The 23,506-nt window shown below is 31.8% G+C and overlaps 1 protein-coding gene and 2 long non-coding RNA genes across 3 annotated transcripts in view; 1 reads left to right on the forward strand and 2 right to left on the reverse strand.

Moving 5' to 3' along the window:
- LOC136274469 (uncharacterized) overlaps positions 1-2,437 on the forward strand; it is an 85,033-nt gene extending 82,596 nt beyond the window's left edge. Inside the window, exon 3 of the long non-coding RNA XR_010712820.1 lies at positions 1,421-2,437. This is a non-coding gene — a long non-coding RNA (uncharacterized lncRNA). The remainder of the gene's footprint in view (positions 1-1,420) is intronic.
- Positions 1,733-3,032, reverse strand: LOC136274470 (uncharacterized). Its single transcript, XR_010712822.1, has 3 exons — positions 2,740-3,032; positions 2,183-2,251; positions 1,733-1,865 (listed from the first exon to the last, which is right to left on the reverse strand). It is a non-coding gene; the product is annotated as an uncharacterized lncRNA (long non-coding RNA).
- Positions 3,033-18,413: 15,381 nt separating this feature from the next.
- Positions 18,414-23,068, reverse strand: LOC136275159 (short-chain collagen C4-like). The gene is made up of 3 exons (XM_066083486.1): positions 22,784-23,068; positions 19,519-19,587; positions 18,414-18,879 (listed from the first exon to the last, which is right to left on the reverse strand). The coding sequence occupies exons 1-3, from the start codon at positions 23,028-23,030 to the stop codon at positions 18,422-18,424; spliced, it is 774 nt and encodes a 257-aa protein (XP_065939558.1). The 5' UTR covers positions 23,031-23,068; the 3' UTR covers positions 18,414-18,421.
- Positions 23,069-23,506: the final 438 nt, after the last annotated feature.

Below are 23,506 nucleotides of genomic sequence, written 5' to 3' on the forward strand. Positions count from 1 at the left end.
ATACTATATTAGGCATCCGGCAAATGTCACAATACACTGTGGATTCCTAATAAAACACGGGAATTAATATCCCCGTAAAATTACGAGAAACGCATCTCGCTGATTTGAAAATCTAGCTTTTATTTTTGGACAGATGTAAACTTAATAAAACGATGTGATCAAAATTCAGCGTATAAGCAATTATTTATTCTCACAATTTATTGCAAAACGGTTAAATCGCAGAATCGATTGATCGCGTAAGATTAGAAATCTACAGTATTTACAATTTTACTCTTTGCCCTTTTTTGTTACTGTATATCGACAACTTCGAATTCATGTAAATCGTTGATAACTTATCTACAAAGAAGCATTATATTTAACGTTGGTCAGAAGTCTGAAGTTTTTCTTTTTAGGACTGGATGCTCGTTGCTTTTTTTTTTATAGACTGTATTGATTTTCTTATGAAAAAAAGCTTTATAAAGGAATGCAAAACTTGTAAAGCTAATAAATGTTTACTTTCTTTTTACGAATATGTAATTCAGTCTCCTTAATACGTAAGCATGACATGTGGTGATAACGAACACTGTTCAAAATCTAAAGCGCAAAGAACATACCGGCATACAAATCAGAAGCAGAACAAACAAGGATCTCTAAAAATATAAGAGGTAGAATCAGATGCCATGGAGGATTGAGCATTCTATGCTGGCCGGTGTGCTCTTTGTCGTAATCGGGAAAACGGAAAAATCCGTAGACAATTGGGTGTTTATTTAGGATCTAACAATAAGTATGAAGAACGTCAGCCAGCATCCAACCCAGTGTAAGATTATAGTTGCTGACAAGGTCGTTGTATCGATTATAGAACTGACGAAAAAGTGATTTTAGTCGAGACTGTTGGAAATTCTGTTCTATGAACATGTTTCTGAGTAGCTTGCCTCGCATTAGAAACTGTTCATACGTAGAGCATTACCTTGCGCATCGAATTAACTGAGAGACAAAAAACTCTTAATATCATTTAAACTCGGGTACAATTCAAATTATGAATTTATTTTTTTGTATTGTGGAAAGCAACAAATCTTCATTTAAAAAATGCTGAATGTGATTATCACAGGTTGGTCATTCCTTTACCTTTAAAAGGAATTCATCTTAAACATTTTGCATGGCTTCTGAATTTTTGGCATGTAAACAACCTAAATCATAAAAAACTTTAAAACCTGTAGGATTCTTTCAGTTGTCTAACTCTTAATCTCTACAACAATACATATTTTCGCTGTAAGATAAAATGATGGCTGGTTTTTATTGGGGAGCATAAGGGATTCAACAACTGGTATATGAATTAGTCTATTCATTTGAACTGATTTTAATTTATGCAATTTCAAAACATACGTGTTTGAATGACAAATTAGAAATTAGAATTAAAATAATATATTTTTATTTCGTACAGACAATACATGTCAGGAATTTGTCGTCCTCATATGGTGGACAGGCCAATGATCCACACACTGCTTTCACAGGGTAAAACATTTTCCCGTTTTCATCACGTTGTCCAGCAAACAAGGCTTCAGGATGCTCGTCTAAACATATATACTGCGTAGCAGCGCTAGCATTATAATAACCCGCGATAAGGTACCCGTGGTACTGCATGCTCCAGCCATCGTAACAGGTGGATTTACCAGGAATCATCAGAACGCTGGACTGTACTGTGCTACGACAAACACTGCAAGGAAGGTCGTCACCGTTGTGATGGCCAAACTCAGTGGAGTCGTATTCTGAACCATACATGTATGCATAATGTGACGTAAACTTTGTAATAAGGTCTGGGTCACGTGGAAGACATACGAATTCAGCGGCTGCTCCCGGGTGTCCATACCAAGAACCTCCAGCAAACCCTGATAAATAAAATAATTGGAAACGTAAAACAATTCAAAATTGCTCTTTTTACAAGATTAAATGATGGAATGCATTTGCTGTTTAAGGTTGAAATGCATGTAAAAAAAACTTCCAGAAGGAATATAATAGACAAATGGTCTTTCGGTGTTATCAAATATTTTTCGTTTAGATCAAGAACATGTCATAACGCAGTGCGTTTATTGTATACTTGAATTAATTACTATCTTCATCTTTGACCAGTTGACTACTCACAAATGCTGAAAAGCATTACATTACAAAGAAACAAGTTTGACTTTTATTAAATTCTAAAATAAACCTGCGTAAATAAGTTCACTGTTGTTTCCAGGACAGACCTCTCGTCCCCATCGTGTGAATATTCCACCAGCTTTATGTCCAAAAATATAAACATATACTCATGAATTGTCTAGAACTTTATGAACGATAAACTAATTATATGCTAAGAAAGCAAAACATGTAAAAATGTTAAGAAAGCTAACAAATAGGATGTAGTCATTTACACAAGAAAAGCACTTGAAATTTAGCACTTCGATAGTACCCTTGTATTGGCATGTAATCGATAATGTTTAACGCATACAACATAAGATTTTCAAATTTTTAAGTTATTGCTGAATGCATGATTTATATTTAGTATTAAAATGATTAAAGGATTATTTAAAATTGTTTGACTTATTTCTTTGCGAATAAAATCTTCTAAAATTGATCTAATGAATGAATCAATCTATATGATCTATGGCAATGAATAATGCAATATAACTAAACAATAAATATAGAAATCATCAATTTCCTTTTTTTAAAAGTGCATTCAATCCAATCTAAGATAAAAACATATTGTCGATAATGAAGTGAACAAACCATTGCTTTTAGTCATCAAAGTCTTCAGTTTGGCTGACAGATCGGTGTATTTGGTCGACAGTTCTGCGTATTTGCCAGACTGTTCCGTGTATTTGGTAGACAAATCGTTGTATTTGGCGACCACATCGTTGTATTTGGCAGTCAGATCAGAATTTTTAGAAACTACATCCTCCATCTTTCTCTCTAGCTCATGAATCTGAGACTGAACTAAAGCTGGATCGTTTAGTAAAATCCTTTTTTCTGCAATTACTTGTACAAAGAATATTATTAGAAAAATCCAAACCATTATTGTTATTACCAAGTATTTAACAGCTGTTCACGTTTGTAACCTTCACATCAATGTCAACTACTAAAGTGCATAGCAAAACTATACGTCAACAATCTCATAAAAGATTTTATATTTATAAGTGATGATTATTCTTATTTTGTTTAGGGACCAAGAGTTCTAAAGTTATAGGGACGTGTGGTGATAACGAACAGTGCTCAAAATTAAAGTTCCAAAGAGAAATAACAAAACAGTCTATCTTTGTAGTTAGAATATGGGACCATGGTAAATTTTGTGGATTAAATAAAATTGGCATATTTTTAGTTTAAGTTAATCGCAATGTCAGAATTTCATCTAAAGGACACTGTCAAATCCTACTTAAATTTTGCATGTAACATTGTTTTAAAAATGACATAGATTTTTGAACAAAGTTGTGATTTGCTTTCATGGTTATGTTACACATTGAAAGACTTTAAGAATAAAAAATGACAATAACAAACTTTCAACAATCTCAAAATCCATAAAACGAAATACAAATTCAAAGCAGAGCAACACGGACCTTTAAAAAGATACAGGTAGGATCAGGTGCCTAGGAGGAGTAAGCATCCTCTGCTGACCGGTCACACCCGCCGTGCGCCAAATGTAATATGTGGTATGTGTATATCGCAAATGGGCGATTAATAAGAACAGATCAGAAAATTAATGAAAATGACTTTTATCAACCTTTTGTTGTTAAAATTTTGGTTTTTTCAATTTAGATTTTATGTAGTAATTTAATTCAATATATCATTTCTATGCAATAGATAATATAAAGATGCTTACGAAAGAATTCATTTAGAAAGTACATACTATACGATTCAATTTAATTGCAACTACTACAATTGCCTTTCTGGCATTGGGTATTAATATTAAATAAACAAAAGTTATTTAACACATGTAAATAGTATGGCTTCATTCAAAGAATTCGTGCGAGACTGTAAATTATTATTTATGAAATCCTAAAACATTAGATTTCTTTTGCAGAAAGAAACAAGTTTATTCTTAAGATGTATATTAAAATATTTCCATTGCCTATTTTTAAAGTGTATAAATATTGTTTAATAAAATGGAAAACATATTTATATGATTGGCGTTTATACTTACAATTATCATATAAATCAAAATTCACTTTATCAATTAAAATGTATCCTCAAATTAAGACATTTTCATCTTTGGAAATGAAATACCGAAAATTGTCTAGCAAAGATACGATAACTTGGTTACTATTTATAGATTTGACCTACAGAACAGTTGCTATAGACGATGCTTTATATACAAAATGTTATCAGTGACACAAAAAGATATGGTAAACTAAAGACCAATAGAAAATTCTTACAAGTGAACACGTTTTACTTTATGATAGTTATAGTCAAGTTATTTTTCTTGAAATGTTTATACCATGAGAACAATCTTTACGTCTGTGGTTAGAGTCATTCTTTTTAATTTCAAGTGACCGACTAATATTTATTGCAATATTTGATCCAATGATTATTACTTAACTCCATTGATAATTTGAATAATGACTTATTGGTTTTTTGTTGATTGAATAATTCGATTCTATTGATTATTATTGTCATTGATTGATATTGATTTATTGAACAATTGTTTTTTATTCACTGATATATTGTTCAGCCAAATACAGCCAAATACCTGCTCACTTCCTTAGTCTCAGTAAACTTGCTATTCATACTAAAAAACACTGTTGCCGTTCTGTACGAAGATAACCAGTTGTTATAGAAACTGCGTTTTATCATATGTAATTGCTTGAAGCATTATCGTACATAAATCATTTCTTTTGAATTTAATCCGCTTTTTGTTGATTTATCTGAGACAGTCTGATTATGAAGACTAAGTACTGAAAGCTTATGATGTTAAGTTTAAAAAGGGTTCATAAAGTTAAGACCGACATTGAGCTATTTTATTTGTTAAAGGTTATTTTCCAGATTAAAAGAACAAAGAATTGATGTCACATCAATGTTTGAATTAAGAACTAGAAGCTAAATGGAATTTGAACGGATTGTAGGTGTCTTGACTCCGACATTTCGTCTGATGAAGATTAGGAAATAATCTTTTAGTGTTACAAGTTCTGCATTTTGTCGATGTTTTTAATACTTTAACCCTAAATATTATCACTTATCATCAAAGTTTGAATTAATTGAACAATTCTACTGAGATTGCTTGTTATTAGTTCTGAAATACATATGTACGTTTTGTAAATAACTGACTCTATTCTTAGTGATATTCTAGATATGGAGGGTAGGAATGTTGACACAAAATTACAATGTCTTTTAAAAATGTATTACTAATTATTTATTAATTATTAATCAAAATATTAAGAAAGCACGAAAAGGCTTGGGTGCAGGGTTTCTTTTTACAATGTCGAAAAGTTGGGGGTTCTCATTCAATTTCTTGAACTTTTACCAGGAAATGGGATGCTAATGTGATGGAGAGATTACGTCAGCCTTATAAAGAAAATTAATTTCTTATTTGCAGAAAGTGTGTCTTAACCTTGTTTTAATGTGATATAGGGTTACAAATATTGACAAAGCAAATATGTGATATAATTGAAAGTCGAAAACAACAAAGGGTAACATAACAAAAATGTTTTATACAAAATTATTTCAAGGAGGTAAATATTTCAATCTTTCTATTTTGGTATCTTTTTTTTCTTTCACTATGCCTTGGATCATTAATTGGCTTATATAATAAGGCAGCCAACAAATGTCATAATATATTAGTAATTTTACTCTTTGCGCTAAATTTTTATTATCATATACAGACAACTTCGAATTCATGTAAATATTTTATAACTTATCTGATGAACAAGAAAGCATGCACTAGTTTGAAGCATTTGTCATGAGCTGCAAGCATTTATTTATTAGTTTTTTTATAGGACAGGATGTTCATTACCACGTATTAAGAGCTATATGAAGAAATAGGAAAATGTAAAAATGGTAAGGCTTAATTATGTTTCATTTCTATTTACGAGTTGATAATTTGTTGACCATCCAGTCTTCTTAATACGTAAGAATATAATTCGAAATCAAGGTCTAGATTTAATAATGAATTTATAGTTGGTAATTTGGAAAACAACACAATATTGATTTGAAACGGCACCCCTTATTTAAAGCTTGTTTTTGATTTACATGTGGAACATTGCAATTGCATGTTGATCATTCCTTTCATAGTAATACTTGTAAAACATTTTGCGTGGCTTGTAAATTTTGCGCATATAAAGAAACTAAATTGAAAAACTGTACTTTTTCTTTAAGATGGAATGGGCACCTCAATAGTGTGTCGAATATCCAATAAAAATAAACAATAACATTTAGCATAATGTTATATTTCTTTTCTTTATCTAAAATTGTTTCTTCACAGGTAGCGCAATGGGTAAGATCGCTAACTCCGAATCTGTAAGTCATGAGCTCAAATCCCGCTGGTACATTTATAATTTTTACCTTTCCAAAAATTTATAAAACATTTTTTAGTTAAATATTTTTAAATTCTAAAATGGTGAAAGTATTTTGATTATTGTGTACCTTAACCCAGATTATTATCGACAAGGGTCCCATACCATCTTAATTCTCAATCTTCACAATAATACAATTAGTCTCTATAATGGAAAATTGTGACTGAATTTAAGTGAGGAACATCAGAGATATGGTATACACTATGGTAGAAATGGTATACGACTTAGTCTACTGATTTCGAATCCACTTGATTTATATCATTACAAAAACATACGTATGAATGACGAACGCCACAACTTAGAAACTTTACATAAAATATTTTTATTTCGTACACACAACACATGTAAAGTAAGTGCCATTCTGATATGTTGGACAGGCCAATGAACCACACACTGCTTCCACAGGGTAAAACATTTTCCCGTTTTCATCACGATGTCCTGCAGTCAAGGCTTCAGGATGCTCGTCTAAACAAATATATTGGGTTGCAGCTTTATAAGTATAATGTCCTGCGACAAGGTACCCGTGGTACTGCATACTCCAGTTATCGTAGCAAGATGATTTACCAGGAATCATCAGAACGCTTGACTGAACAGTGCTACGACAAACGCTGCAAGGAAGGTCGTCACCGTTGTGATGGCCAAACTCAGTTGAGTCGTATTCTGAACCATACATGTATGCATAATGTGACGTAAACTTTGTAATAAGGTCTGGGTCTCGTGGTAGACACACAAATTCAGCGGCAGCCCCAGTGTGGTCATACCAAGAACCTCCAGTAAATCCTGATAAATCAATAATGAGAAATGTAAAATAATATAAAATTACCCGATTTACATGAATACATGTGAATGATTTAATACTTCTACGTTTTAATGTTACACTTCTAACAAAAATATAATAAACAAATATTTCATATTATCGAATAGTTTCCGATTAGATCAAGAACATGTCGTAAGGCTTTTGTTGTAAAATTTAGATAACCACTTGACTACTTCTCAGGATAAGCACAGCACAACAAGGAAACAAGTTTGTTCGAATTTTATTAAATTTTAACATATACCTGAGTAAATAATTTCCGTGTTGTTCCTAGGACAATCCTTTCGTCCCCATCGAATGAATATTCCACCAGCTTAAGATGAAAAATTATAAACCTTAATACATTAACTATTCACAACTTTATTAAGATGATGAGGGACACCTTCATATTGTGACCAACTTCCTATCAAAATAAACGATAAAATCAAGTATAATATTATATAAGCTGTTGTTACTTAACGGGAAAGTGCTATTGATTTGAGCATTAGGTACGAATCTCTAAGTCATGATTTCGGAACCAACTAGGTCTAGTACCTTTTCCTTTCCAAACCTTGGTCAAATATTGTGAAATTTAAAAATTCTAAAACGGTAGAAGTTTTTTGATATTTATGAACTTTTGTCCACATCAATATCGACGGATGTCCAATACCAACTTAAACAATATGCTAAATATGTGCCATTATGATACAGAAAGCTAAGGAAAATAAAGATATCGGATAAAAAGTAAAAAGTTATCAATCTAGAACCGTCATTTAGACAAGAATATGATTTAATAATTATTACTTTCATAAGATATCGGCGCTTCTGATTGGTCGAAAAAATTCTTTGATACCATCATCAATAAAAATTTTCGCTGGATCTATTTTTCTCATCTGTTCTGATTTAACACTATTCATAGAACGGGAATATCCAAGATAAAAACTGTCAAAAGAATGTAAAGTTGTGTCTGTTTAAACAAAAGCATACAAAATACAACTTTAAAAATATAACAAATTAAAATTTAACCTTAAAAAATAATCAATACACATGATTTAATTCACTAAATAGAAAATTAAGCGTCTTCTCACGATTTCGTCTGCTTGAGATCAACGATCAACATTTACGGCGAGGCTTGCTGTTCCAATTCCCAGGAATGATTATAACAAACATATAGGCATATACGCTTTCACAGTAACAGTGCTGTTCAAATTTGGTAACGATGTGTTTTAAATCAACACACGTACATGATTGGTTATCAGAATAAGCATGTTTTTTTTATTGCTTGTCAAGATTTTTTGAATGAAGATAATACGTACTTGAATATTTTTTCTTATTTCCTTAATATTTCTTAATATAACAAAACAATTTAAAACTTGATTGTTATATCTTTTTAGATTTCAAGCTTACATGCAATTATTTTAATGATACACGCATGTGCATTCCTAAAATAAAATGAAATTAGTGAATTTCAAGTAATGTACATGCACTAGATCGAGGAAAAAGACTAGGATTTCTTCTTAAATTATAAACGTTCCGTTTATAAATTTATGATCAGCAGCGAAAATAAAAATTCATTTCTTAAAAGGTAGCCTCATCGATCCATGCATGCTTCCATTGAATAATTTTGTGTAGTCAGGCAAGCTTTTTGGAAAGGTATTACTTGTGCAATTAAAACATTTAAAATATACATTTTTAGATTGTCAACATTTAAAGCTCTTAGTGAGTGTATTAGTTATGAAATATTAGTAAAATACTTATATCTCTAAAAACGATTTGGAATCTGCGTATAAAACATACTATACTGATCTTTTGAATGACTTTATCGATATGATCTTTGACAATAAATAACGTAACATAACTCAACAATGATATATACAAATCATATTTTTTTTAAAAATTGCATTCCAATCTAAACTATAAGAAATGGTTGATACTAAAAAGAACAAACCATTGCCTTTGGTCAGCAAAGTGTTGTATTTGGTGAATATTAATAGAATCATTCATTATTACGAGTGTGGGATAGTGAAATTCCACCGAGGGGACAAGATTCACTGTCTAGGACGAGGCTTTTATCCCACACGAGTTTATAATGAATGATTATTTTTCTCGCATTATATTAGCTTAAAAAATGATGTTTGACAACTTTCTGTTGTGACGTTCAAAAGCTTACTTTCGGTTTATCCCTCCGCGTGCTTCAAATAGTGCAAGTTAAATGAAAGCATACGACAGTTTTTTTCAATTAAAATATGAAAAATTGTAATTAATTAGGCAACACAATTACTTAATGGATAATCTCAATGCACTGTTTTGCATTTCCCTACAGCAGACAACGTTTGTTTACGTTTTAAAACGGCGTAGTAATACACAGTGTAAGACAGAAAAATCTCACACTGCTGTCTCACACCAGACAAACCGATCTCACACCGGTGATAATGCGAGAAAACATTGTATTTGGTGGACAGATCCGTGTATTTGCCAGACTGTTCAGTGTACTTGGTAGACAAATCGTTGTATTTGGCGATCACATCGTTGTATTTGGCAGCCAGATCAGAGTTTCTAGTCACCACATCCTCCATCCTCAAGCGCAAGAATCTGGGACTGAACTAAAGCTGGATCGTTCAGTAAAATTCTTTTCTCCGCAAACACTTGTAGAATAAATATTATCAGAAAAAGCGAGACCATCATTGTTATGATTTGGTAAAACAGCTGTTTACGTTTGGTAATCTTCACACAGACAACAAATACCGCTGCACTTTATTTTCTTCAGTGTAATTACTCATTCACTGAAGTTAAACGTTTGTGCATAAGGTTGGTGGTGTTTTTTCAGTCGCTTTATCAAAAACGTTACACAGACGCCAAGAGAATTAATGAAATTTTCATTTATTTAAAATGACAACAGGAACTCATAATAGATTTAAACAAATCAGTAAAGGGAAGATCACTCTTACACTATATATTGCCTATAAAACTAAAACAAATTAACCTCCCCAGTGTATCAAATTACAACAATTTAGAAATAAAACAAACCAGTATCAAAATGATATAACAATGTACAAAAAGGTGGCGGACAAAATCTGCCACAGTACTAACAAAACGTTTGTTATAACTCTGACCTGTATATGTACACTGTAGTAAGATAGCTCCAGCTGTTCAAAGTAAGCCTCCGAAGAAAAAAGCAAAAACGATTCACAAGTGAAAACTATCCAGTCTATTGTGCTTTTTAAATGCGTCTCCCAATCTTTTGAATAAAATTGAATGAATGAATCAGAATACCCCATTCTTGCTGAATGAGTCGCTGTACCAATACAAAAAAAAATGCCCTTTGTATAACTTTGGATCAAATCCAGAAAAGATACTGCGGAACTCGGCTGTTTTGTGACAAATATATGAAACAGGGTGTCCGTTTTTAAATGGAAACAATGAACCTACGTTACGTCGAAATTTCTGTGCCTACAAATGTAGAACTTAAACTGAAAATTTTGCTAAATCCTAAGAAGCATCCTAACAAACCATGGTAGGATTGTTGGGATGGCAGTGGTTTGAAACATTCTATTTGTACTGTGCCATTTTTTGTATTATATAATGGAAATTAAGTGCCTTAACAACTACAGTTTTGAGATATATAACTGATGATTATTCTGGAAAAAGTATATTTTAATTGAGGAACCTATAATTTCTACTTATCATTAATTGATATCTTGATATATTTGTTCATTTTAAATAATTTAGATTTCATAGTATTAAATAAAGGTTTTCTGTAAAAACAACATAATCATGCCCTATATCTATTTTTCTGTGTAAAATGTTATACAAATTAATATTGTCATAATTGAAATTGAAGGTATAACTCAAAATTATTTGAATTTGATGTGAGTAGTATAACTGATTATATATTATTAAAAAAACTAATGAAGATACAAGCACTGATAAATAATCAGATTTCTTTTTTATCTTTATGTTCTGCATTTAAAATGACTGAATTAAACAACAAACCTTAAACACTTAGAAAATTGATATTTTTATTCATGAATCTGAATATTACAATGACAACTTTGTTGTTAAAATTTCACTTTTCAATTTCAATTTCAATTTCAATATTTAGTTAATGTAGCATATCAAATGTTACACAATAAAACCCTAATTTTGACAGAGATTTTGTCAGCTTGGTTTTTTCGACCGACGCCCTCAAACAAATAAGACGAGCAAGATTAAGGCAGGTTTAAGTAGTTCATAGTAATGTTTACGAAACAAGTTGTATAAAAACACTTCTCTATTAATTTATCCGACACTGGATAACCAAAAACAGATGAAATTTTATGATGTTATATTTAATAAAGACAAACGTATGTATATGTAAATATTCTTACGCCTTACTTAAATGTAAAAACGTCGGTCCCTTCTTCAGGGTTGCAGCTTCTTTCATTATATAGGTTAACGATATTGCCAAAGGATATATTTCTAATAAGTGTAGATATAAGGTTCTTGTATTGCGCAATCTGGTTTATCTGTAACGTATGTACATGTACAATATGGGATAAAACTGCAAAAACTGATCGGATGAAATATATTTAAACTACACATTTTAACACTTCCATCATCCCAGGCAATGAATACCACTGCATTTTTCCCGCTAAGAATATAACCAAGAGTGAATGAATTTGCCAAACTACTTTATTTCATCTTACCATACTAAAAGCCTGTTTCCAACGTCTCTAATGTTTTCACTAATAAATGGAAAACTGAATATGTCATACTGCTCACAAAATATTACTAAATATCATTTTATTTATAGATAAGTTTTTGAACTTTTATTTTACTTTTCAGTAGAAAGAACTCTAAACACTTTCAATCAGACTAACGTTTATAATGTGTATTTATCAAGCATTTTGCTGTCTTATATACTGTATACAAGGTTATTTTCGCCCCGTGTTATTTTCGCTCTTCTTCACTTGCAAATGGTTTCGCCCCGTCTTGAATTGCCCAGACAAGATTGTGTACTAAAGAGATAACTTAGAACATTGGTATTTGCCCAATCTGAAATTCGCCCGCTGACAAGGAGGGCGAAAGGGGTTAAAATAAAACGGGGCCGAATATTTCCCTGTATACAGTAATCTTGTTATCGCTAAGTTATCGATATACACCGTAGACACTGAATTTTTTTTTTATATTTTATGTACTCAAAATAATATTGTTATTTGTGACATATATATGGCCTTTGACAAAATAAAATGAAGATCGAAAGTATCTGTTAGGTTGTTATATTTTTACACAATCCACAACACAACTTGAAATGAACATCAGCGTATGGAATCGCTCATTGAAGTATATCATAAATGAATATTTGTCAAACGGTTCATGTTCAGATATTCAGGTTCACAACACGACAACAAATTATCTGCCTGCAGTATTTCAGGGTGCTGATCTAAGCATGATATTATGTAAGGAGAAGCAGATTTTAAAGCATAATTTCCATTTATAAGATATCCATGATACTGCATGTTCCAGCCATCGTAATCAGAGGATTTACCAGGAATCATCAGAACGCGGGACTGTACAGTGCTCCAACTAACATTACAATGAAGGTCGTGATGGCCAAACTCATTGTTGCTGTACACTCATCCATACATAATGCATAGCTTTTTGTAAACTTTTGGTCTAGATGGCAAGACAAAGGAATTCGGCAGCGACTCCGATTTGTTTAGAGTGAGAACCCCCAGAAAATCCTACCAAATGAAAGATAGAGAATCCAACATCTTAGTCACTTCAAATCAAAAGAAATCCTAAAACTCTAAGTTATATATCCTTTTGTCGATTTTTATAATGTTGTACAGTAAAATTTGTAAAAGAGAGTAAAAGGTTTAAGGTGATATGGGACACTTGTCGATATTAATGTGGATAAAAGTACATTATAATTAAATACTTTCACCCGTTAAAAATGTTCCAATTTCACAATTTTTGACTAAAAAATATGTTTAAAATAAGTTATAAAAGCCCAAGACGAATTCATGACTTTAGATTCGCTCTTACCCATTACACTACGCTGTCAGGTAAAAAATTTTCAAAAAAATTATAATTGAATTTATTTCACTAGGAAGTACGGCACAACATGGAGGTGTCCCATACAATCTTAACATAAACAGTGTAAGTTTTTCTTCATTATTAAACAACAATTTTGGCTAGGTCATATTCTGTAAAAAGTAACTGTACTTTTATGTATTTAACAGTTGCATTGCAGAAACAAAATTCACATGAACATGTTACGTTAAATTTCTGTAAATGCATATTTTATGTCAAATTGGCTATAAAAGACTTCATACGTCATAAAAGTTTTTGTTGCAAAATGGCGTTCTTGAAAAAAGTCATAATGGAGGGTATTTCACAGGTTATTGCCATGCATTTAGCAACCTTCCACATTCATCAACGATACACAATGAGCGCAAAAGGAAAGGATTTACAAACGATGTTTTCGAGGAAAGTTGATATGATTAGCTTTGCTACATTAAGATAAAAAAAAGTGCATTGTCATCAAATTCCGGTTCACTTTTGAGATTCCTACATCCCAACTTTTCTTTACACCACAACGCATTTTCTACCCCAACGCATTTCAAACTGATAAGATTTGAACGGTAACCTAACATTTTTTTCTTGCATTGTTTGTAATATGGATCAAACGGACATCATCGTACGATCACGGGAAAAAAAACCCGGTATAAGAAACGAACCGCACGAGTTCCAAGAAACAATTCATTAAAATAGCTTCCACACTTTAAGCGGACACCTTAGTCTGATGATATGGTATGTATATCATAGTTGATCGGTTTTAAATCTCTCTGCCGCGTTTAACCATACTTCATCAGACATTAAATGTATTTGCTGAGCATAAATGAGCAAGAAACACATGCATCGGTAGCAAGCATAACAAATACTGTGGTTTAATAAATATTCTTTGTATACCAATATTTATCGATTTTATTGTTGAGTTCATCTACGAAATTAATGATCATCGAATGTTTTATCTATCTTTATTATATATATATACACTTTGTATTGATGTGATCATTATCCACAAAATTACGTTTCCTTAAAACTGTGATTATCATTGAATCTACGAAAACTGACACCCACAAACATTGAAAAGACCACAGTAGGCAATCCACCAGCGTTATCCAGTGAGGTGTTACTGTGACAAAGTCTTAGTGCGAGATGTTGGTTTTGTAGACATGCTAATTTGAAGTTCTTCAAGCGAATCAGGGAGTTATGTGATATCGCGACCATTTGTCGTGCGAAGGTGAGTTAGCGTGTGTCGTCATCTACATGCATATGCCTGCGCTAAAACAACTAACATGAATAAACCAGTTCCGTGTTGTTTCCAGGACATTCTTTTCGTTCCCATTGTACAAACATTACACCAGCTTTAAATAGAAATTGTCTGTTAAACATGAATTAGATTTAAAATGTAGTGTGAAAACAAACCGTGGACCATTTAATCATATTGTGACCAAGTAAATAATAAAGGCAAGGTTCTTGTCGCGATAATATTAGCCAATGGGAACAACGGCCAATGGAAAAGTGAAGAAAGTGTTCACCAACTCAATCCACCTGCGCACAAGAACAAGCGTTACTTAATTCATAAGTAGATATTGTAAATTTGAGACCATATGCATTTGAAAGAAACAAATTTTGTTGTTGATAAATAATTGATTAATTTTAAATATGCCTACAATATGAAAAAATCTGGCTGTATAATTGACTCCTTCTCTTTTTCATTAAGAATATCGCATAAATGGGGGAAATCGCTGGTATGTTATCATTATTTATAAGGAAGTTATATATATATATATATATATATATATATATATATATATATATATATATATATATATATATATATATATATATATATATATATATATATATATATATATATATATATATATATATATATATATATATATATATATATACTGCGAAGTAGTCTGAGGCTTGGAAATCCCCATTTGATATCACAAGACTCAAAGTTTATTTATAAAAAGAGTTCATTTTTGGGATTTCTAAAATTCATCAAAAATCCTCGTTAACACCAATTCAAATAGATTTAACAATTCCACTGCAATCTGCAATATTGCCATGTTTAAAGTACACCGAAAAAATACCATCTACTAGTATATTTACATTTTCAACTGTCTTTGTCTGTGATAACATTACAAATCAATTTTGAACCCTAAAACCGAATAACATCAAAAAATATGAGTGTCTTATAGCAAAACCGAAAAACGGTATTGGCTGCACGGCGCGCGTAGTAATACATTGCATGTGCTAAATAAAAAAAGTAGTGGTTTTGAAATGTTTTCTTTTCGCACACAAAATGAATGAAAATTAAAATGAGCATGTAAAGGTTACCATTTAAAATAAAATTTATAGAAAAATATCTAAATATGCAATTTAAATATTTTATATAAACGGCTCGTCTGCTGATGAATAGATTTCTTATAATGATCGTCTGCTGATCACTTCATTTTTTATTTCGATCGAATGCAGCCACCATGAACGACGATATATCAGATGCGGTAAAATGTGGCGATTTTGAAGTATTTAGTGGGGATAATTATGAAGACCTCCTGCCAGAATTAAAATTAGAAGGTTTTGATTCTGATTTTGACAATTTTCTATCCGAAATGGTCGTTTCGGACTTCGATATAACATTAACCCAACAGGCATTTGCCGATTTGAAAAAATCCGATGATCCCGGGTTGCCAGCCCCAGAAACGCCAACAAGTACTCGTTTTGCCAAGCTTTCCGACGACGAAATTAAAGGATTTCAGAAACTCACAAAATCAAAGGCTACAAAACAAAGCACCAAATGGGGTTTAAAGATTCTTGCAGGTACGCTTCTTTTTTTTTAAAAAGTGAATATTAGTAAGCAGCAATTAAACGCAAACAAAAACAGCCCATATTATGCAGTTACAGTTTTTTCTCAAATAACTGTCAAAACATGGATATCATTGTGCGTTTTCTATTACAGATTGGCATATTGAAACGTTTGGAGTCCCTCTAGATCTGGCTGAGATTTGCGAGGAGGATCTAGCGAAAAAACTCAGTCGCTTTTACTGTGAAGCAAAACCCCAAAACCCGAAAAAGGAGCATACCTCCGAATATCATAAAAATACCATGAAAGCAATCAGAGCCGCCATAAACAGGCATTTATCCGACATCGGTCGAAATATAGACATTGTAAACGATAAAGCATTCAAAACTGCAAATAAAAGTTTGACCGGTCTCATGAAGCATAGAATGGTCACTGGAACTTCTCGCCCTACAACTCATAAGGAGATCATTCACAAATCAGATTTACAGAAAATTTCTGCTTACCTGGAGAGTGCATATTCTTCTCCAGTCAATCTGCGACTTGCAATGTGGTACATCATCGCGATACATTTTGTGTCTCGTGGTCTTGAATTCCATCATCAGCTTCGGGTAGATTCCTTCGATTTCAAAGTTGACGAAGAAGTATCCATATATGCTTGTTTGAAGCATGAAACAAAACAAAAAAAACTATCAAGGTGGCATTCACAAACTTGAAGCACTGAACGACAAAAGAATGTATGAAACTGGAAACGAAACTTGTCCTGTGAAGATGTTGAAGTTCTTCTTGTCTAAAACGGACCCAAATGCGTCTCATCTTTTCAATAAATGCGTTAAAGATGCCATTTCTTACCCGAAAGATTGCAACATATGGTACACAGCCGATCCCATGAAAAAGCGATCATATGTTAATTTCCTTCCGGATATTTGCAAGGCCGCCGGGTGCAAACGTTACACAGCTCACTGTCTAAGAGCGACAGCAATTCAGGCCATGAACGACGCTGGATTTGAAGCAAGACACATCATGTACTTCTCCGGGCATCGCAACGAAGCTTCCATACGTAGCTATAACCGTGATCTGTCTTCTACCCAAAAAAAGTGCGAGTGCAACTTTATCTACAATAACCACCGCAAGTGTCAAAATAAATGATCTATCTGAAGATTCATGTGTAATTTCCGGCCAACAATCACAGAATCTTCAAATCGTTCCCTATAATTCTGAAAATTCCAACTTACCTGTCAAAAATGAACTTAATTGTTCCACCATGTCCGACTCGAGCATTAAATCTGGAGTTTTGAATAACTCCCGCTTTGAGAACTGTTCCATTACCATCAAGTACAATCTCGACTGAGGTGTAGATCGACCGCCTTACCGCGCAGGAGGAAAGTTCCTTCCGCTATCACGAAATAAACACTCTAGTTATTTACTATTTTGCAACTACACACATTTTTTTTAAAAATCAAATGATATTTGATTTGATATTTTGTTGTTTCGACTTAATAAATTTGCAAATTTGACTCTTCAATACATGTCTGTGAGTTTTCATGTACAACACACGTGTGATGCAAGTGTCAAATGACGTATTCCTGGGGCGCCAGTGGGGTTTGCATAATTATACGAATTAAAACAACGTTAAAAATGTTATAATTATTAGATCTTTAATCGTGCACATTAGAAATAATATAAATATAAGTAATAAAGAATCATTCTTTGAATATTATGAGGTGATAATTTCGGTCGGAGCGTGGTCAAATCTATCATAAAGCCCTTCGGGCTTTATTTGATTTGACCACGCCCCGACCGAAATTATCACCCATAATACTCAAAGAATGATTCCTTATTCCTTATATATAATCATATCAATTTTATCGAATTACATAATATTTGTTAACATGTTGTCTGTTGCTGTCTTGCACAATCTTAATTATTGTTTAAAAATTGATATCAATATTGAAAATTACCATCAATTTTGTTTTTTTTAATTAAATTTTAATTTTTCAAAAATGTTTTTGTTGTTGTTGTTTTCCAGTGTTGTGCTCCTATACAAAAAATGGCTACAGTATTTGTTTGGCGTCTGAATTTTAATACGCCACTGCAATAGATGTAACAGAGATGTAAATTTTCCATTGAGAATTACCAGAAATACATAAGATTTGTCAAAAGGTGCATTACAAATTTGAACGTGTGAATTAACTATAATTTAAATCATCTCAGTAACAAACACAACTTAATAGATATTTGCTGGTATTTTATTTATTTGGTACAAACAACACATGTTAAGTATCTGTCGTTGTGATACGGTGGACATGCAAGTGATCCACATGATGTTCTCACAGGGTAGAAAAGTTTTCCATTATGGTCATCTTGTCCGGCGACCAGACTTTCTGGGTGTTCATCTAAGCAAATATACTGTGTCGCAGCCTTGTGGTAATAACTTCCCGCGACGAGGTCCCCGTGATACTGCATGCTCCAGCCATCGTAACAGGAGGATTTACCAGGAATCATCAGAACGCTGGACTCTACCGTGCTCCTACATACACTGCATGGAAGGTCATTGCCTGCGTCATGGCCAAACTCATTATTATTGTATTCTGATCCATACATGTATGCCACACCTGAGGTAAACTTTGTAGTGAGGTCTGGGTCACGTGGTAGACAAACAAATTCGGCAGCGGCTCCGGTGTGGTCGTACCAAGAACCTCCAGCAAATCCTGAGAAATCAAGGATAGATAATGCATTAAATTTTGGTCCCATTTCTAATTAACACTAATTGCACTTTACTGATATCAGAAAGACTTAATTTAGAGTATTTGCAACAAAACATTTCGGTATGATGTAACTGTCTACTTTTTGCATAAATACATTTAAAAATTACGCTGGTCTCAAGTACATATACATAGATATTTTTTGATATAGGCTTTGTTAAAAACCATACACGTGTGTATAATTGGTATGACCTAAGCATTGTTTGCTTCGCAAGTATAGACTTAGATTACCTTCTGTTCCTTTGTTATTTTGTTCTTTTTTCAATTTGTGGCTTGCCCTTACATAAACCTCTAACGAGTATGTTGTGTGAAGTTGCGCTAGCGTGACGATGTGATGAGTAAAATTGCGTAAGCATGAGAGCGGGTTGTGATACAAATTTGCGGTGCGTCGTGTGAAGTTTTGAAAACTCAACAACATGTTGTACCTAATGACAGCGCGGCGGCGCAATTTCAAAAGTTTTGTTCGTCTGACGCGATGGTATGTAAATTATTGTTAGCGCCAATGCGTTGTTTCAAATATTTCGCAAATCATCTGTGTGCTTTTTTGTGCATCTCTTAATAAACATATGCAATCAAGATGTTTACCTGAATAAATCAGTTCTGTGTTGTTTGCAGGGCAATCTTTTCTTCCCCATCGAAAAAATATTCCTCCGGCTAGAATTTAGAAACATGATAAAATTGTTTAAACAGTAGACTTAATATGGTATCTAATGATACATGAAATACCGCCAATGCAATAAAACTGACCAATTCACTCAACTTATTTTTAATATAAGACAACTTTAAAAATTTTGAATTCCATAAAAAGTGGGTTTTTAATATCAACTTGTATATTGAATGTTCATTTATTGTTTTAGTGGCATTAAATCATAAAAACCTCTTTTGTTTAATGCCTATCATTTCTAGTAAACTTATCAGTTGTATACAATTCAGAATCTCATCAAAATTCAATGATGTTTGTAAACGTTTCAGCCTTTAGGTTTGTTTTATTTTCAGCTTTTAGGTTTTTTTATTTAGCTTAAATGGTGTTTGTAAACCTTTCAGCATTTAGTTTTGTTTTATTTAACTTAAATGATGTGTGTAGGCCTTTCAACGTTTAATTGTTGTTGTTTTTTTAAATTTAAATAATGTTTGTAGGCCTTTTAGCATTTAATTTTGTTTTCCTTATTTTTGAGCCGTTATAGCATATGTTAAGTAGAAAAGCATGAATAATAGTATATATTTTTTAAAGATAATGCAAAAATATAAAAAAAATCAAATTGTGTGTTGCTGAGAGCGCTGCAAAATGGTAATATTTTAATCATTTCAACGGAAGGATGGACTTCACAATACTAGTATATAATTCAAAGATTTTTCAAAACCACCCATTCAAATTAATTTTAGCAAATTGTACCAGTATGATTAAAAACATTTTGATTACTAAATAATACTGATTGTTATAGGTATAGAATTTTAAAATTATTATAGGTTTACGTTTTTTTACCTACATATTATTAATGATATATAATATTATCCTTTCAAATGAAATGCAAAATCGAAATTATATATTATACATATATATTTAACAAGACACAAGTTTTAACGTTAATTCTTTTAGTGAAAAATTCAATTTATATTACTTATCTTCCTTCTTTAAATTTGTCCTTATAAATATTACTTCTCTTACTAGAATACTTTCAATATATATTAGTGACCCCAATCTCAATTGTTCACGAAAGTTTCTGTGTCCTTTGGAAAATTGGCACCAAAACTATGGTTCCCGTGAAAATGAGGTAGTGCACAATAAAAGAATTGTATAGGAAGTAGCTCATGTAACTATAAATATATAGATTACAAAATGTATTACAACTTCCATTTTTCATTGAAACGTGTAGTATATGTATTATAGTTTCATTGCATGCGCCTTAATTTTGGTATGATTATGCAAATGACAGTACAGTGTATGATATCAGTTTAGATTCTTAACAATATTGGAAACTACGCATCAATACACAAGTTTTTATTAAGCATAAAGCGGAGGTGTATTGAACGTCAACAAAATTCTGAAATCACTTTGAAAATTGTCTCCATTTTTTAAATGCGTCTGAAAAGATATTGAATGCATGCCTTTTTATTTTTATTTTTACATTAAATAGCATTTGAAAATTAACATTCTTTCTGTACTAATGAGTGTGGAAATGAAGAAATGTTTTCATATTGTTATTATATAGATATCAATATCTATACTTTCTAATTATTGTCTTTCGAAAACTGGTTTGAGGTAACCCCTTCTTTTTCTGGATGGTTTCGAAATATGGTCGTTGTTCTTCAATGTTTGAACCAATATCATCTGTTACTGCATATCTTCTTACATATAATTTACATGTAGATAGCATGTTCTCTTATTTGTCAGAGTTGTTTGAAATCGGCTGTGAAATTCATGAGAAAAAGATTTTAAAAATGTATAATTTTATGGAATCAGAAAAGCTTACTTGAGCTTTTGGTTCAGGTAAGCTAAAAACGTTATTATATATTACATAAAAATTGTATAATACTTTCAAATCCAATAAATGAGATGAAAATATGAAATTTAAATTTTTTAATCTGTTAAATTTAATTAGAAACTAGATTCTTAATGTTCAACCTTTTCAGGTAGGAAAAATTATCATTTATTATTCATTATTCACAAATGCTGGGGAAATGTCGACATTTGGGCAATTTCATACCCGGAGATTGGTAGATGTAAACTTAGGGCGGAAAAATATGCACGTGAGTATTTCCAATCCTTGTATGAAATTTACTTAAGAGTAGAAACATACGAAAGCATTTAAGTATCATTTATGTTAGTGAAAAATGAAATAAAATGAATAATGACGCGGTAAATAGCATAATACCGCGAATAAAGGCGTTTTACTGCCTTTGCAAATGGCGTCATGACGTTAAACAAGCATTATAACTCTCTCTATGAGGAATTTGATTGCCTTTTCTAAAAAGCATTAATATAAAAAGCCTTTCAACACTATAACGCGAAAAAATACGGGGGCGTCAAGGGGTGTACATTCGTTCTATTTCAACTTATTTAGGAATTATATGGTCGTGGCCATTTTTAGACTCTATTACTCTCCTTTAAAAGTAAGGTGAGTTTTGTGTAAAGATAATTTCTAATTTAAAAATAGTAGAAATTTTTCTTCACTTAAAAAGTTTGGATCCTTTTATTAACAGTCTTAAAGTTTTTTTAAAGTATTTTTTAAAAATCTTAATTAACAGCTTAACAAAAACTCAAAACAAAAATTTACGGTATGTATGCTTCTTTCGGAGCATTTGAAATGACCTTTCTGCACTGAAAGTGCAACTTACAGATAAATAGTTTTTCCTTTTATTATTTTTAATCGGAATGAACCATGGCATCAAATATAATTTGTTACTATTTAATATAAATAAAATCAAAATAATAATAAAGAAAAAGTTTACAATTTTATCACCTGATAAACATTTTGAACTTTTTGCACAAATAAACGCTGTTAAATCATTAACGATACAACATGCAATAAAATTATTAAAAAGTCTCAAAATTATAACAGACTTATAAAAAAACCCATATAAATTAAAAAAACACAATTTATGGGTCAATAATGTAAAATAATAGATATTAAATGAAAATTAAGCTAATTTTAAACAAAAATTGGACTAAACTTTTTTTACTTTCATGAAATATATTCTATACTGTATAAGCTAATATATGCCGATATAAATATTGACAAATGTTCAAATTTGTTTCTACCCCCATGCACAAACTATCTGGAAGTTAAATTTAAGGCGATAGTATGTATCTTGACCTTCAACATTCTGCTATAATTACATGTATACATACCGTTAGTTTTGGTCAGCAGCGTGTTGTATTTGGCTGACAGGTCATTGTATTTGGCAGATTGATCGTTGTTTTTGGTGAATAGATCAGAATATTTCACGGACAGGTCTGTGTATTTAACCACCATATCCTCCATCTTTCTCTCTAACGCATGAATCTGAGACTGAAGTAAAGATGGATCATTGAGTAAAATTCGTTTCTCTGCAATCGTTTGCACAATAAAAATCACAAGGAATATTAAGACAGCCATATCGGTAATGTTCCAGTATATGACAGATGTTCATTGCACTTATCGTCACACGGAAATAGTCTGAATGAAGAGCAGGTGAATATTTCTTTTGAAGACATTTCTTAAATCTCCCCTGGCCAAAGATTGCGGTTAGCGACAAAAGATGAATTAAAAATAAAAAGATAGATATAGGTTCAAAAATGTATACCATGACACCACATCAAGTTTTTTGAAGGTATTAATAGGTACATAGGTAATATATTGAAACCAAATTTTAAAGGGACTTGGACACGATTTGACCTAAAAAAAAAATTCCATATTCAATGCTTATCCTGATAAATATAGAAGTTTATAATTCTATGTCAAAATTTTAAAGTCAAATATCAAGTTATAAGCAAGATTCAGAGTTCATAATTCTTTGTTTTGTATACAAAGCGGGAATATTTTTTTTTTACATATGTGTTGTTTTTGTGTAAGTTTCAAACACATGTATCTTT

Source organism: Magallana gigas, chromosome 4, assembly GCF_963853765.1.
Source record: "Magallana gigas chromosome 4, xbMagGiga1.1, whole genome shotgun sequence".
Classification (NCBI taxonomy): Eukaryota; Metazoa; Mollusca; class Bivalvia; order Ostreida; family Ostreidae; genus Magallana; species Magallana gigas.

Bases quoted from the DNA above. Each gene is read 5' to 3' on its own strand.
- LOC136275159 (XM_066083486.1), bottom strand. From the start codon at position 23,030: ATGGCTGTCTTAATATTCCTTGTGATTTTTATTGTGCAAACGATTGCA. The intron at 19,588-22,783 runs GTATGTATACAT...TCTAAATTCTAG, and splicing joins GCTGCTGACCAAAACTAACG to CCGGAGGAATATTTTTTCGA. The intron at 18,880-19,518 runs GTAAACATCTTG...TTGATTTCTCAG, and splicing joins CACAGAACTGATTTATTCAG to GATTTGCTGGAGGTTCTTGG.